The sequence below is a fragment of the Chrysochloris asiatica genome, unplaced genomic scaffold, assembly GCF_000296735.1.
Source record: "Chrysochloris asiatica unplaced genomic scaffold, ChrAsi1.0 scaffold00021, whole genome shotgun sequence".
Lineage (NCBI taxonomy): Eukaryota > Metazoa > Chordata > Mammalia > Afrosoricida > Chrysochloridae > Chrysochloris > Chrysochloris asiatica.
Genome location: NW_006408539.1, coordinates 15,231,964 through 15,248,193, shown reverse-complemented (window position 1 = coordinate 15,248,193; position 16,230 = coordinate 15,231,964). Strand labels below are relative to the sequence as shown.

Here is a 16,230-nt window from a genome sequence, read left to right as displayed (position 1 = left end):
AGCCTGGAAACCCTATGGGGCAGTCTGCTCTGTCCTACAGTGTCACCATGAGTCAACACCAACTGAACAACAGGATTGGTTGGGAAGGTGACTAAGATCAACTTCCTGATTTTACAGAGGAGGGTAAGTGAGCCAGAGAGGTTGAGTCTTGGAGGCTCCATTGTTAGTTTAGAGTTGGGAGGAGTCCAATAAGCCAAATACCTCCTGTCTCAGGCAGGGTCCTCTCTAACATCCCTCCAGCCTGCTGAGATATCTTATAGACCAGTGAGTTTATCACCTCTTCCAGGAACACAAATAAACATTGATCCTAATCTCAGGTTTGCTCTATATTACAAATAACAGAAAACCCACACAGTAGTGGATTAACTGAAGCAGGGGTTTCGTTCTTTCCGTGAGTCCAGAAGTATGACGTCCACGACTGGCTTGTCAGTGCCACCATGCCAGTCATCGCCCGCTCTATTTCTAGCTCTCTGCTTTCATTAGTCAGTCAGGGTTCTTTCGAGAAACCGAAGCCAACAGCAGGGAGACCGAGGGAGGGAGAGACTGACTGATGCTAAGTACCGGACTTCTTGTGACTAGGGGGGCTAACAAGCCCGGAATCCATAGGGCAGGAGGTGATGCCGCATCTTGAGGCAGAATTTCTCCTTCTCTGGAAATGGGGGTTTTTGCTCTAAAAGCCTTCAACTGATTAGATGAAACCCACCCACAGTTTGGAGGGTGGTCTCCTTGACTGAAAGCCAACCACATGTCAACCACATCTTCAGATACGTTCACAGCAGTGCCTAGACTAGCTTCTCCTGAAGGAACTGGCGGCTCATGTAGCCCAGCCAAGTTGAAACATAAAAGTAACCATAGGGAGACTTGGGAACCATCAATTTCTGGGGAGTGAGTTATCATTAAAGTTAGATTTAAATGCGTAATTAAGGGAAGAGTTGGTGAATTTTGAGTAATAAATATTCCATTAGAAAACTATGAAGTATTCATTTAGGAGTGAATATTATTATAGTGAAAGAGGCTGAATCAAAATTGGGAAAATCTGAGTTAAACCAAAAGATAATTAAAGTAATGAAATGTAGTTTTAATTAAAAATGTCCAGTGTCCGATTTTGTACAGAAATGATTAAGGCAAATATAGTTCATGTGAAGGGACCGTGGTGGTGGTGGTGGTGGTATGCTATGGAGTTGGTTCCGACTCATAGCGACCCTGTGTAGTGTTTCCAAGGCTGTAAATCTTTACGGGAGCAGAAAGCCTCATCTTTCTCCTGGGGAGTGGCTGATGGGTTTGAACCGCTGATGTGGCTCGCAGCCCAGCTGGTAACCCAGTGCCTCATCAGGTCTCTGAAGGGAATCCCGAGTAGCTCCTTGGTGCCTGTCCACTGACGCAGGGCTGCTCTGCTTTGTTGCAGGTTCCTCCTTGGTCGTACCACTGCTGAGTCCCACGAGTCTCTTCCAGCGGCTGTTCAGCATCTTTGCTTCCTTGATGCCAACCTACCTGCTACTGAGCACAGGGTATACTCTTTATAAAACCTTTGATTTAAAAGTAGCAAGTTTAAAATGGTAATTTGGAATTTTCTCTACCAGTATTTAACCTATAGAAATGTAACACGTTTTAGTAAGTCTTGAGAAATAAATTACAAGTGTTTATTTCTATAAGAAAAGTAAAAGGTTTTTCTTCTGGAAGAATTGTACATGACAGCCCATAATCTTCCAGGTTTCCTTATCATTTTCACAGTATTGCTTGTTGTCTGTGTCTTTCCATTTATTTCCTGAATAATCTAGAATGTCATTTTACTACTGTGTCAGAAAACTTTGATTGATGATGCAGTAAGTCATTTTAAGTTTCACACTAAGACTTTGAATGATTTTCGTTTGTGTCGCATTCCTTTCATGTACTTTAGATTATGGCTTTGATTTGTTCGGTCTTCTTTGCATTTAATTTTCTATCTGTTTCTGTTTTTACTCTTGTATGTATCATAATACTAATTCTCCTTTGATTTGAGGAACTTTGAGAATGTTTTCCTCAAAGTTAAAGACCGCATTTTTATTCACTATTGACATTTTCTTAAAACAAAACAAGCTTGATTGAGGCAGACCCCAAAGCATTGCCCCAGGCTTCAGTGAAGGCAGAGGTGTATCCCCACCATTAACTCTGAGCAGTTCTGTGCTTGCTTTTGAATGTTCCTTCATCCCTGCATGAACTGTATGAGGGTGAGGAATATAACAAACCCTGGGTGGTACAGAAGGTTGAAATACATAGTTCAGGTTTTGACGGAAATACAGCATATCTTGGTCCATATTAGACTAAAACCAGGAAATTAATCATTGTGATATCAACAGATTATTCTCAATCTTTTTTATTTTGTAAAACCATTTGTGCCTAAGACTTGAGTTCACTGTTAGAAAAACTTAGTTGTCCTAATTCAGGATTTAAGGTATACTCTTAAAATCTTGTCCCATATGTATTGTTAAGTGCCGTCAAGTCGATTCTGACTCAGAGCAACCCCGTGTGACAGATGAGAACTGCCCCATAGGGTGTCATAGGCTGTAATCTTGATGGAAGCAGTTCTCTAGGTCTTATACCTATGGAGCTACTGGGCAGGGCTTTCACCTATGGAACCCCCAACCTTTCCGTTAGCACCCAAGCGCTCAAACATTGCTCCAAATCTTCTTGTAGTAGAAGAAGCCCAGGTGTTCTAGTCCCCAGGGAGGTCCTGTATGTCCTTCCCTCTTGACATAACTCCCCTCCCCTCTCCTTAAATAACCAGATCCGGGACAAACCTATGAAGATGTGATGGAAGCACTATGAAAGTTCTCATGAGTTACCTAGTAAAGTATTAAAATGGGCTTGCTTTGAGATTTTGAACTTTGACCTTTCAAATAAAGCTTGACGTTTATGAGCACCCAGCTGCTCTTAAATGTGGTTAACATCCTGAGGCCTTAAACCCTTTACCCCAGTAAAGACTGCTGGGATTTCACGGTGAATTCTTTTGGTTTATTAAGATCCACCTTCAGTGTACATATGAATTAGAACATGCTCACATTTTTAGTCTAGATAAGGGACCAGTTGATAAGCTTATTTCTGTTCTAGCGCACCATTTTGGAGGACACGTGGGTTTCCTTAGGAGATCATCCTACCCAGGGGATAGCTTAAGGAAATATATGTGTGAGAGGGTCCAGAAATGTGTGCTAACTTCTACACAGTCACCTTATGAGAGAAAACTTGTTTCTTTTTTGAATCTTCACATTTATAAAGTAATAACCATATTAAAAGGAATATATGTTGTTGCTGTTGTTAAGTGCCGTTGAGTTGGTTCAAACTCATAGCAACCCAGTATAGTTCCCAAGGAGTGACTGGTGAGCTTGAACTGCTAACCTTGTGATTTAAACCGACCTTGTAGTCCAGCTCATTAACCCACAGCAACACACTAGATTTTAAAATCTAACAAACCTGGCAACATGTCTGATTCTCTGAGAAAGAAAGAAAAAAGATAGAGGGGGAGGGATAGAAGAAAGGAATGAAGGAAGGGTATTTTTGACTAGAAAAAATATTTGGTAAAGTACAGTGAGTTAGTCACGGAACTTACATTAGGGAGTAGGTGTTCTAGTGTTTTCAGTTTCCTCATATGCATGCGGAAGCTGGGCAGCGAATAAGGAAAGCTGAAGAAGAATTGATGCATTTGAGTTGTGGTGTTGGTGAAGACTAACGAGTGTGCCCTGGACTGCCAGAAAACTGAATCAACCTGTCCTGGAGGAAGTACTGCCAGGGTGCTCCTTAGAAACCAAGATGGTGACATTTCGTCAAATTTGCTTTAGACTTTCTTCAGGAGGGACCAACCCCTGGAGAAGGCCATCATGCTTGGCGAAGTAGAGGGTCAGTGAAAAAGAGGGGACCCTCAATGAGATGGATTGACACAGTGTTTGCAACAATGGTCTCAAACATAACAGCAATTGTGAGGGTGTACACCTGACTCAACAGCATCTAACAACAACAGCATCATTATAATGTTTTAACTCATCAATTTCATTGTCACAAGTCTGGACAAAATTCAAATGTTAATGTTGGACATGACCTTATTAATAAATGTATCATGAGATCTAGTCACTATCAGAAAGTAGGTTTAGCTTTACAAAACCACTGACCAGCGGTAGTAACTTGAAGCAGCAGTTGTATCATTTCACTTGGTACATTTTTCTTAGTGTCAAATAATTTTACCAGACATAGGCCACCTTTGACAGTTCAGCAGCACAGTGGGTGATGTGGGGCCATGTCTGTTTAAATGAGTGGAATGCAGATTTATTATTTTTCAGAATTACAACAGCAGTAACCCTAACAAATGCATCCTTGATTTAGTGAAGACAGGAGATTCATTGTTAATCAGCGCTTGATTATTTTTATGTAAATGGAAGTTATTATAATACTTGAAAATAGTTTGTTCTTTAAAGTTGGTTAACCATTTCCCTTTGAAATTTTGGTTGCATTAACGATTTGCTTATCTAACTGTATAAAGCTGGATACTTTTCCAGCCCTATTCAGTTTGCACAGATCCTTGTTTGTTATTGTTGCTAACTGCCTTTGAATAGGTGCTGACTCATAGTGACCCTGTATGGGGTTTCCAAGGAGCGGCTGGTGGGTTTGAACCTCTGGCTTTGCAGTTCAAACCGACCTTGTGGTCCAGTGCATTATCCTGCAGCACTACACCAGGGCTCCGGGCCCTCGTTTATTATTGTTGTTAAGTGCTGTTGAGTGGATTCCGACCCATAGAGACCCTGTATACAGTTTCAAGGAGCAGTTGGTGAGCTTGAACCACCACCGACCTTGCAGTTCAAATGACTTTGCAGTCTGACACATTAGCCCACAGTGCCACCCCAGGACTCCAGGTCCTTGTTTGTTGTTGTTGTTGTGTGCCGTGGAGTCGGTTCCGACTCATAGCGACCCTACACAGGGTTTCCGAGGCTTTAAGTCTTTACGGGAGCAGACTGCCTCATCTTTCTCCCGCAGAACCGCTGGTAGTTTCGAACTGCTGACCTTGCGGCTCGCAGCCGGGTGCTTGTTTAGTAAGGTTTAATTATATACTCTAAGAGGCCAGATTACATTTGATTGGTATCTCAGGTTATTTATTTTGGCAGTATGCAGACAGTATACAAGGTATTGATTGTCTGGAAAGATCAAATCTCTTAGGAAGATTGTCTGATTTTCCCACCTCCATTTTACAAGATAGTTTTCATAGTTTATTGAAAGAAAATAAATCTGTAGTACTATTTGTAGAACTATAAAATTTACATTCTATTGCATTAGAATATAATTATATATATATGTATGTGTATATATATATATGTGTGTGTATGTGTGTGTGTGTATATATGTAAGCAAATATGTTAAAAGTCAAGGTCCCCATGTGCTTATTCTAACATGACATTTTCTTTATTCAGTTAACAATTGTTTTTTTTCTTTTGCATCTGTATGTACAATGAGCGTACCATACACATATAACATAGTTGCAAGATGCTATAAAATAAAGGCTGTTTTTACTGTGCTAGACAGTTACAGAATGGAACAGTGAGGCTATTGTAAATTAGTGAAGTTGTGAGGTGTGTAATAAAGAGAAGACTGAGCAGGTGAGCTGGGTTTTGAGAAAAGCTTTAAAGAAAGGCCAAGATTCAGGCATTCTAAACCTTTGCTTTTAAATGACTTTTAATTATAATTACATTTTAGAAAGTAGAGATAATGGAAGAATCAGTTATTAGACCTACCCCTCCTGTTGACATTTTGGTCTATTGTACCTTTAAAGGTTTTGATTTGACATGTTCCTCTACCTCTTCTACACATAGTTCTTTTAGTTTAGGCATTGAATTGTCTTCCTCCCTGTGTTGTCTTTCTTTTGTGTACATGTCTGTCCTTTACTTTATGAATGATTTTTGAACCCGTACTATTTTAAATATGTGATGATCTCAAGATTTAATAAATTAAGAAAAAAAAAAAAGTTTAGCATTAAACTTGAGATTTAGATGTAAATTTTCTTTTTTGCTCTCTTCTGGAAAATGTAGGAAATTTAAAATTTTGTGGTAGTTTGATTTAGAAGTATCTTCAAGATTTTGACAGTATAAAATCACCATTTTTATTTGCTTCATTTTTTCCATTTCCTCTCCCTCCCTCCTACATGTAGGTATGAAGCTCTTTTTCCCCTAGTCTTATCATGCTTGATGTTTGTCTGGATACAGATAGAACAAGAAACTCGACAGCAGTCTGGCGTTTCCTGCAAACAGAAGGTAACTTATTGAAAATATTCTCTAGTTTACTTGGCAATAGTAGGACATTCTGTGTCTATGAAGAAGTTGCAGTGTTATTTCATTTAAAATATTTTCTTCTTAAAACTTTACAGTGTTTAAGAAAGTTGAATGAATTTTATGTCAGTGGCAATTAAGTTAAACAGTTAATTTGTAAGGAATATTTTCACATATCACAGAAAGCATACTTTTATTATTTGGGGGCCAAAATAGAAATTGAACTTTTCTTAGTAATCACCTGGGAGAGACACTGACACAAAACACATCAGTACGGATGAAGAAATGAGGAAGAAAGGAAGCTCTTCATAGGATTCCCTGATTTTCGCATCCAGTTCCTTCATTCAGTTTATTTTAGCGGATATTCATGTTATCAGAATTTATGAATTTGATCATAAGGTGACATAAATTCCTAGTGTGGCACTTAACAACAACAACAACAATGACGTCTTTCAGGAACCTTGGTAGCACAGTGGTCAAGAGTTGGGTTGCTTACCAGAAGGTCAGTGGCTTGAAGTCATCAGCCGCTTCTAGAAAGAAAGATGTCACTGCCTGTTCCTGTGAAGGTTTACAGTCTCAGATACTCTAAGGGGCAGTACCACCCTGTCCAACAGGGTCAGTAGGAGACGTAATCGACTTGCAGTCAGGATTTGGCTTTAGTCACTTACTTTAAAATACTTATTTTGTCACATCAGTAAGTGTGCCTTTGGTTCACACTTTGGATCTTGGCTCAGAAGTATACTTTGAATTGGTTAAAACCCAACCTGATTTTAAGGGCTGTTGTTGATCGGTTCCATTGAGTCAGTTCTGACTCACAGGGACATTATGCACAATAGAATGAAACACTGCCTGATCTTGCACCATCCTTGCAATCCTTAAATTTGAGCCCAGTGATGCTGCCACTTTGTCAATCTGTCTGACTGGAGGTCTTCCTCTTTTCCACTGACCCTCCACTTTACCAAACTTGAGGTCCTTCTTCAGTGACTGGTCCCTCCTGATAATATGTTCCGAGTCTGAGAGACAAAGTCTGGCCAACCTGGCTTCTAAGGAGCACTCTGGCTGTACTTTTCCCGACACAGATTTGCTTGTTGTTCTAGCGGTCCATGGTATTTAAACCGTAATTCAAGGATACTTTTGTCATATTATGGTAGACAGTAAAATTGATATCTCTTGGTCTTTTTTTGTTTGTTTAGAACTGTAAGTTGTGAGGAATTGGTGATAGAATATTTATAAATTTACTAAGTCAGATAAACTGAATTATTGTTAAAAAAAAAAAAATGGCTTCATATGTTATCCATCCTTAGCTAAATCTAGTTAAGGTTTGTATAATTCATAATTTATAAAAATTAATAAGAAACTTAATGAAGTTTATTAAATAGTTAAAAAACTTTCAGTCTTGGAATATTAAAACAATATGTAAAAAGCAATTTTGATCAGATTTTAAAGAGAAATTATCTTTAATATTAAATATTTTGGTAGATTCATTGTGTCACTTTTAAATTCTGTTTTCAACCTCATACAAATGATCTTTCCCAAGAAAAGAGCAACAAAGTATCCCAGCACCTTGTCATGTGCTGTTTTGTCAGTTGGAACTCGTGGTGTTCCCATGACAGAGAAACTGTCCATAGGGTCTCCTAGGCTGTAGTCTTTCTGAGAGCAGATCTCCAGGTCTCCTGTGGTGTGGGTAACGGGTCCAGTCTCCCTTTAAACTCACCCAGGATTTTTCTTTTCACAACAATGGATTAAGCAAGCAGTGTACCCGCCTTGTTAGAACTGAGTAGCTTTCTGTTTTACCAAAGATAAGAGTGTTTAGTTTTTTTTATAGAAAGAAAAGAGTTTCTCTGCCAATAAGAGTTAACAGTAGAAAAAAGAAAGATTTACTTTTTATTTTTTCACACTTTTCAAAACTTTATTTAGAGAAGCTCAGTGCACTTGGAGACCTCTGAATCTTTGCATAAGGAAGAATTATGTAGGGGATTAATAGGAACTCCCTTAGCTATCACAAGAAAAAGCTAAATTTTTACTTTTCTTACACATGCAGCAGTATTATAACAACCGTGATCAATTTATTATGAAAAACATATTTTACCTTTTGGCAGGTTTTACTTAGGTGTAATTAAGCTACAGAAAAAGATTGATTTGTTGGCATGAGGTGTCTTTCTAGCCACTGTGACTTAGACTGTACTTTTTCCTTTGAGTGTAGAAGTCAGCCAGCTGTTATTGAGTACTAATGTTTTCCTTGTTTTCTCACAGTTGACCAGTATCGAATTTTCCTGTAACACGGATATAACTCAGTTTCGACAGCTCGGTCTGGATGACATCCGCAGGGCCTTTTTCTTGGTATCCTTCACTGGGACTTTGTTTAAATACAAGGAACGGCTGCTTCTCATTTAATGGAATAAGAAGACAGAGAAAGTAGTTCTGCCCAAAGTTTGTGGCTTTTCGTTAAAGTTCCACCAATCAATATTTATTGCTTAATACTTGACTATATCCTTCTATAAACACTGAGCTTTAATCACCGACTTGCCGTTCTTTGGATGTACCACGTACTTTCCCACTGGTCGGTTACCTTAAAATCCCTCTCCACTGCTTCTCCATACCGCTATTCATCATAGTCTCCTAGCTCTGTCACTGAGGTATGTTGGACAATAAATGTTAGTTGTGTAGTTGATTGGTTGAATGAAAGTATCTATGAATATTTTTAAGGCTAATCTCACCAACTGAAATGCTACTTTTCCATTGGAAGGTTTTTATGATTCATATTGCCTTGTTAGTGTGTCTTATACCACTTTCGTGTGTGTATAAGAATAAAATGACTAACATGTATTGAACCCTTTCATTGGGCCAGGCAGTATGTTAAGGATTAGCAGTAAATTCTTAGATACCAACAGGATTACTATCTAAACCTTTTGTTACTGTACTAATACAAATATAAATTCAACATTTACATTTTCAGCATTTTTTTTTATGTCCCATTTCCCGTCGAACTATTTTTAAATGTGCTATCTTATTTCTTTCTGACCCTTCCAAAAACTCTCACACGTGGATTACATGGTTCGGTAGGCACACTAACCGGCCATAGCAGTGGTTCCGCTCTCCCTGTAGAGAAAGAACGTTGGTAACCTGCCCGAGGTCACTAGTGACCAAGTGGATACAACTGCCCAGGCCTCAGAGTCCTCACTGCAGCATTCTTCAGTGTGGCTCCTACACAAGGAGATACAAGAGAACCTTCATTGACAATAATTTTCTGACCAAATGTAAAGGTAAAAAAGAAAGAGTTGGCGTGTCTTTTTTAAAATGGAAAAGCAATTTGTTATCAATTTTGACTAGTTTTGGCATTTCCTTGACTCTATTTAGGTTTTCTTCCTAGTGACAGCATTTTTTGGAACTGGAAATATAGCATCTATTAACAGGTAATTTTGAATGAATACAGCATACTTATTTACATTAATTCAAATATATGCAAATTGGATGATGTCATTTGGAGGTTGTTACCTGTTGGTACACCCAGATCCACTTCATCTTTTGAGTGACTTCATAATATCCCTGATAAGGTGTGTGCTTGTGTCTTGGTCTGACTCGATTTCAGAAAGTTAAGCACCCTTTTTAGAACAATGGCAGTGTGGATTCTAACGTCCTTTGTCTTCATGTTATGACTCCTTAGCTTTGACCTTGCGTCTGTCTATTGCTTTCTGACGGTGTTCAGTCCTTTTATGATGGGAGCCCTGATGATGTGGAAGGTTAGTTTCTTACTGTTTTGATTAAGAGGGTGATTGATTAAGATTATGAACTGTGGTGACATAAAGATTACGTAATGCTTTGTGCTATTAAGATCATGAAGTCATTGTGACAGAGATAAACAACTATGGAATGCGATAGCATCTCAGACTTGGCATTGACAGCCCTGCTTGGAGATGAGACTGACTGGCCTCAGCATGCAGTTAGTCTCTCTGTTTATTCTTACGCCCTTTGGACTTCAGAAGAATACAGATTTTATCTTAGTCCCAGAGAGTGACTAAAGCCTAAAGGGGCAGTCCTAGTGTGGCACTGTAGGATAAGCACTGGACTGTTAGCCACAAGGTCAGTGGTTCAAACCCACCAGCCGCTCCTTGGGAACCCTATACAGGATTGCGGTGGGTTGGAACTATCTTGATGGTACTTAAAGATAGCAACAAAAGCCTATGGGAAGCTGTGATCAAAATGACAGTGTTCCAAAAGATTCTAAGGCTCTCTGAACTCATGTTCCCCATCCATGAGATGGCCAACATGTTCTTAGCTCCCAGTCTTTGCTCCTGATCCATTGCCCCTAGACTGAGTCTCTTCGTTCTTCCAGTGTCATTGATGCTTACCTGCTGTGATGTGCTGGCCCCAGACTGGGTGCTGAGGGTACAAAGAAGATGATAGCACACTCTCTGCTTTCTAGGATTCAGACTCTCCCGTGGAACGGAATTCACAGCCTTCTCCTTTATCTCTTGGGTCACAATGCTAGTCTGGTTTCCTCCACCTGACTTGACCATATTGTGGTTGGTGATTGTGTTCTGTAGAGTCAGTTCTGACTCACACAGACCCTGTATAGGGTTTCTGAGGTTGTAAATCTTTACGGGAGCAGAAAGCCTCATCTTTCTCCCACAGAGTGGCTGGTAGATTTGAACTGCTGACCTTGCAGTTACAGCCCAGCTTGTAATCTATTAGGGCTCCTCTTCCATATTGTATTTGCCATAGTGCCTAGTTCGTTTTGTGTAGTTAGTATCTATTTGCTTAAACAGATAAACAATCCCTGCCTAAAATCTGATGGCTTGCTGTTGAGATCACACGAGTAATTATTGCTAAAGAATATATCTGTTTCATTAGGATCAATATCTACTTTTTGTTACCACACTAACACAAATGTAAGTTTAAGACATGTTTCAAAAGATGTTCAGCCTTCTCTCATGTCCCCTTCTGTATTGACTTTTTTAAAAAAAAGTATTAGTATTCCCTTAATTTTCATCCAGTGTTTTTTAATGGTAGATCTTTTCTTAGTGTATTACAGACTCAACCCCACTGATGCTGAGTTGATTCTGACTCATCCTACTCTATCCCTACAGGATAGAGTAGGATTGCTTCATAGGGTTTCCGAGACTACACATCATTCTGACTGAGTTGATTCTGACTCATCCTACTCTATCCCTACAGGATAGAGTAGGATTGCTTCATAGGGTTTCCGAGACTACACATCATTCTGACTGAGTTGATTCTGACTCATTCTACTCTATCCCTACAGGATAGAGTAGGATTGCTTCATAGGGTTTCCGAGACTACACATCTTTTCTGGAGCAGACGGCTTCATCTTTCTCCTTCTGAGCAATTGATGGGTTCAAACCATTGGTTTGTTGTTGTTGTTGTGTGCCGTGGAGTTGGTTCCGACTCAGCGACTGCACAGGGTTTCCAAGGCTGTAAATCTTTACAGGAGCAGAAAGCCTCATCTTTCTCCAGCAGAACAGCTGGTAGTTTTGAACTGCTGACCTCAAGGTTTGCAGCCCGATTCGTAACCACTATGCTACGAGAGCTCCTTAACCATTGGCTAGCAGCCTTTAATTAAAAACAAGAGAAAAAAATTAAAAGAAAAGCTTACCTTAGAAGGTAAGCTAGCACTTAAATCTCCAAGTGACTCAGAGAGCTTTAATGACATGTGTGTGACAACTTTGCTGAGGGATATGACAGGAAGGGAAGGCCCTCCTGATAAGGGTTTTATTCATGTGTCCCTAACTTGAGAAGGTTAACATGCAATCTTGAATTGTTTTCCATAATTTCCTTTCCCATTTTTGAAACAAGTGTTTCAAAATAGATATGGAGTCCTGGTGTAGTGCTGTGGGTTAATGTGCTAGATTGCAAAGTTGGTTTGAACCGCAAGGTCGGCAGTTCAAGCTCACCAGTTGCTCCTCGGAAACTCCTTATAGGGCCGCTATGAGTCGGAACCAGCTTGATGGCACTTCACAACATACACACATATGTTTATTTACTTTAAGAATTGATCATTGGAAAGCATGTCTCAAATTGTTAAGAGTGTTCTTTCTGAATTGTGCATTATCAGCCAGTTTGCATTTTAATATACTTTCTGAATGTTTCAAAGTTTTTACATCGAGTATGAATTTTATAATAAAAAATAATTAATATGCTAAAATCCAAACAGCAATGTTGTATCATGTTTATAGTGTTGCAGTATTGAGAGGCCCTCGTGGCGTGGTGGGTTAGGCACTGGCTGCTAATTACAAGGTTGGTGGATCAGACCCACTAGCCACTCCATGGGAGAAAGATGAGGCTGTCTGCTCCCGTAAAGATTTAGTCTGAGAAACTCTGCGTAGGGTCGTTATGCTTCGGAATTGACTCTATAGCTGTGGATTTAGTATGAAATAATACCAAGTAGCAGTTTGAACCCAGCAGCAACTCCTCAGGAGAAAACATCTGGCAACCTGCTTCTGTAAAGATTAGATTAGAGCCTAGGTGAGTCTATGGGGCAGGTCTGCTCTATCACAGAGCGTTTCGATGAAGGGAGTAGACGGGTTGAATAACCAGACGGGCTCAGAGATCTGTGAAGCAAGCTACCAGGCTACACTATTGATGTGATATGGACATTCTGTGCCTTTCACACTGTTTTAGAATCATTTGACAATTGTCACTAATTATTATAATGAGTTACAAAGGATATTTTATAATAGGCTTTTATGTGGATTGTGTGTGTTGTTAAGTGCCGTGGCGTTGATTCTGACTCATAATAACCCTGTACAGGGTTTCTTAGGTTTAAATGTGGGTTTAAATCAACAAACTCGTAGTTTGCACCCAGTGCCTATCCCACCCTGTCACCAGGACCTTCTGATACTCTAACACTTTAAACATGATCCAACTGTTTTATACTGTTTTTGGTTTCCTACTGTTTTATAGTATTTTTTTGGATTTATATGTATAGGCATTTTTTTATATTGCATATTATTATTGTAGATTTTCTTGAGCAGTTTTATTGTGGTTCTGTATGTCATTAGTATCATGCTTATATGTCATCCAATGTTTATTCCTCACTAAAATTTATATATAAAAGCCATTTGGAAAGTTGAAAATATTTCTAAAAGCAAAAATAGTATTGTTTCAAAAAGTCTAAAATGCTTCATTTGCTCATTTGCTGTTCCTTTAAGCAGATCTTAATCCCCTTTGTTCTTGTGATGTGTGCTTTTGAAGCTGTCCAGCTAACTACCCACTTATCATCTAAAAGGTAAGATACATGTTTAAGAAATGAGAGTAGACATTGGAGGTGTATTTCATGTGATTTTTGTTAAGTCACATAGCATAGTTTATTACAAAAATGAGAAAATGTTTCTCCCTTTTAATCAGAGCCTAGTTATCATTAGAGGAAATTAGTTGATTAGGGCCTGGCACAGACTAATGTGCTGTCTCAGCAATAATATATTATTAGAATATTATTAAGATAGTAATGAGCCTCCCTAGAAAACAGTAAAAGAGCAATGTGAAATTACTGTGTTTAATGACTTGTTTGTTGTAGATACAACTACGCTGACAAAGAACAAAGGGTATCCCGCTAGCTTCTCTTTGGGCGTATTTCTTACACAGGCACAGTACTGGACGAGTGTGTTTGCATGATTTCATGTCACAGGGCTTCACGTGGACTTTTCTAAGTGTCATAGATGTGCATGGTCACTACACATTTGGAAAATGGGATTAGAAGTTGTCTTTCTGAGTTCTGAGGAATTTTAGGAGCAGTGAGTCTCAGGCAAGCCAAATGTAAGGAGAAGCTGTCGACTCAACTGTTTGCTCCTTTTAACCAGTGAAATTGCTTCATCAGCACAAGCCCGGTCAGCCTCTGTGAAAGGCACTTTAGATAAATATGAAATGTCTTAGCAGTTTTGGTATTCTTGAAACAAATGGGCATATTTAGTGCTGAACGAAAATAACTATGATCAGCGTAAATTTGCATGATCTTCTTGATGAGGTTAAGCTTAGCACTGTGTTCGGCATATTATTATGCACAGGGCCTAATTTTATCAGTGTTTTCTTTCCACTGTTTAAGATTAGTAGAAGGCTCATTTCTGGCTTAATTTAGGATATTTTTACAGGATACTTGTATTAATTTAACATTGGCAGCATTTGGATCTTGCCCACGTCACAGAACTGGTAGTCTCTTCCCCTTCCGTCCTGGCACTGGTGCTGCTCGTTGCCATGGGTAGTTTCACTCATGGTGACTTCATGTGTTGCAGACTAGTTCTGGTACCTAGAGTATTCTTGGCTGTAGTCTTTACAGAAGCAGTTTGCCATCTTTTCATTTAGCAGAAGAATTGTAGGGAATAATGTTGGAGAGGTAGGCAGGGATCAGTGCATATGGAATGGATTCTGTTACTGGACGCATTAAAGCGAGTGCTAGACAATGCCATTTGTAGCAGCAGTTACGAAATCAACCAACGTATTGCATTAGGCAAATCTGCTGCAAAAGACCTCTTTAACAGTGTTCAAGAGTAAAAATAGCACTCTGAGGACTAAGGTGTGCCCTGACCCAAGCCATGATATTTTCAGTCACCTCATATGCATTTGAAAACTGGACAGTGAATAAGGAAGACAGGAGAAGAATCTATGCATCTGAATTAGTGTTGATGTAAAATATTGTAAGTACCATGGACTGCCAGAAGAAAGGAAAAAAGTCTGTTTGAAAGATTCATGGCCAGATTGCTCCTTAGAAGAGATGATGATGAGACTCGTTTCTCATATTGTAGACTTGTGTTCAGGGAGGACCAGTCCTTGGAGAAGGACATGATGTTTAATAAAGTGGAGGGTCAATGAAAAAGAGGAAGACCACCAGTGAGATGGATCCACACAGTGGCAGCAAACATGGGCTCAAACATAACCCTTGTGAGAGTGGCCTAGGACCAGGCAGTGTTTTGTAATGTTGTACATACGGTCGTTATGAGTCAGAAGTGACTCAGTGCCACCTAGCAACCACTCAGAGTGTGAATTTCTAATGTAACAATCCTGATTTAATGGTATTGTTTGTTGTTATTGTTAAGGCACCCCTGAGATGGTTCTGACACACAGCAAATATATGTACATTACGATACACTGCCCAGTCCTGGATGACCTCTGTAGTCTTTTAAACCTGCAGGTAGAAAGACAGTTGTTTTTGAAAAACAAATCATAAACCACCACCAAAACCTCATACCTTACTAACAAATTAGCACTAAATGGATCATGGACCTAAGACTTTTGGGAAAATTCCTAACAAAAAGTCTTTGGGACCTAGGGTTAGGTAAAAAGTTAAACATGACACCAGAACCATAACAGAAAAAATTAATATTTGAGTTCATCAAAAGCAAATGCTTTTGCTTTATGAAAGACCCTGTTAAGAGGAAGAAATGACAGCCACAGACAGGGAGAAAATGTTTGTAAACCACATGTCAGACAGGGGCCTAAAAAGAATCGCAAACTTGGCAGTAAAAGACAAACCAATTAGAAAACAAACAAAAGAAATGGAATGGATATACAAATGGCAAATAAGCCTGTGAAATGATGCTCAATATCAGTAGTTATTAAGGAGATGCATGTTAAAGCCACAGTGAAATTATCATTATACATCAATCAGCATGGCTAAAATAAAGTTAGTGACTTCCCCAAATGTTGTTGAGAATGCAGACAAATTGAATCATTCATGCATTGCTGGTGGGAATGTAAAATGGTTCATACGTTCCGGAAGAGTCTGCAGTTTCTTAAGAAACTAAGTCAACAGTCGTACTCTTGAATGTTTTTCCTACAGAAATTAAAACTTATGTTTACACAAAGACTATAAATACAAGAGCTATATTTATAGTAGCCACCACAAACTGGAAGAACCCTTATGTTCTTCTTTGGTTGAATGGTTAAGGAAAAAAAAAGGAAAGAACTGTTAATAAAGTAACAACCTGGATGAGGCTCC

General features: G+C 39.1%; 1 protein-coding gene across 1 annotated transcript in view; it reads left to right on the top strand.

Annotated features, from left to right (window-relative positions):
* PIGN (phosphatidylinositol glycan anchor biosynthesis, class N) overlaps positions 1–16,230 on the top strand; it is a 104,776-nt gene that overhangs the window by 72,303 nt on the left and 16,243 nt on the right. The window contains exons 19-24 of the mRNA XM_006837576.1: positions 1,406–1,508; positions 6,164–6,266; positions 8,535–8,621; positions 9,639–9,694; positions 9,946–10,021; positions 13,454–13,527. Of these exons, the coding sequence (XP_006837639.1) occupies positions 1,406–1,508; positions 6,164–6,266; positions 8,535–8,621; positions 9,639–9,694; positions 9,946–10,021; positions 13,454–13,527 (499 nt within the window). The remainder of the gene's footprint in view (positions 1–1,405; positions 1,509–6,163; positions 6,267–8,534; positions 8,622–9,638; positions 9,695–9,945; positions 10,022–13,453; positions 13,528–16,230) is intronic.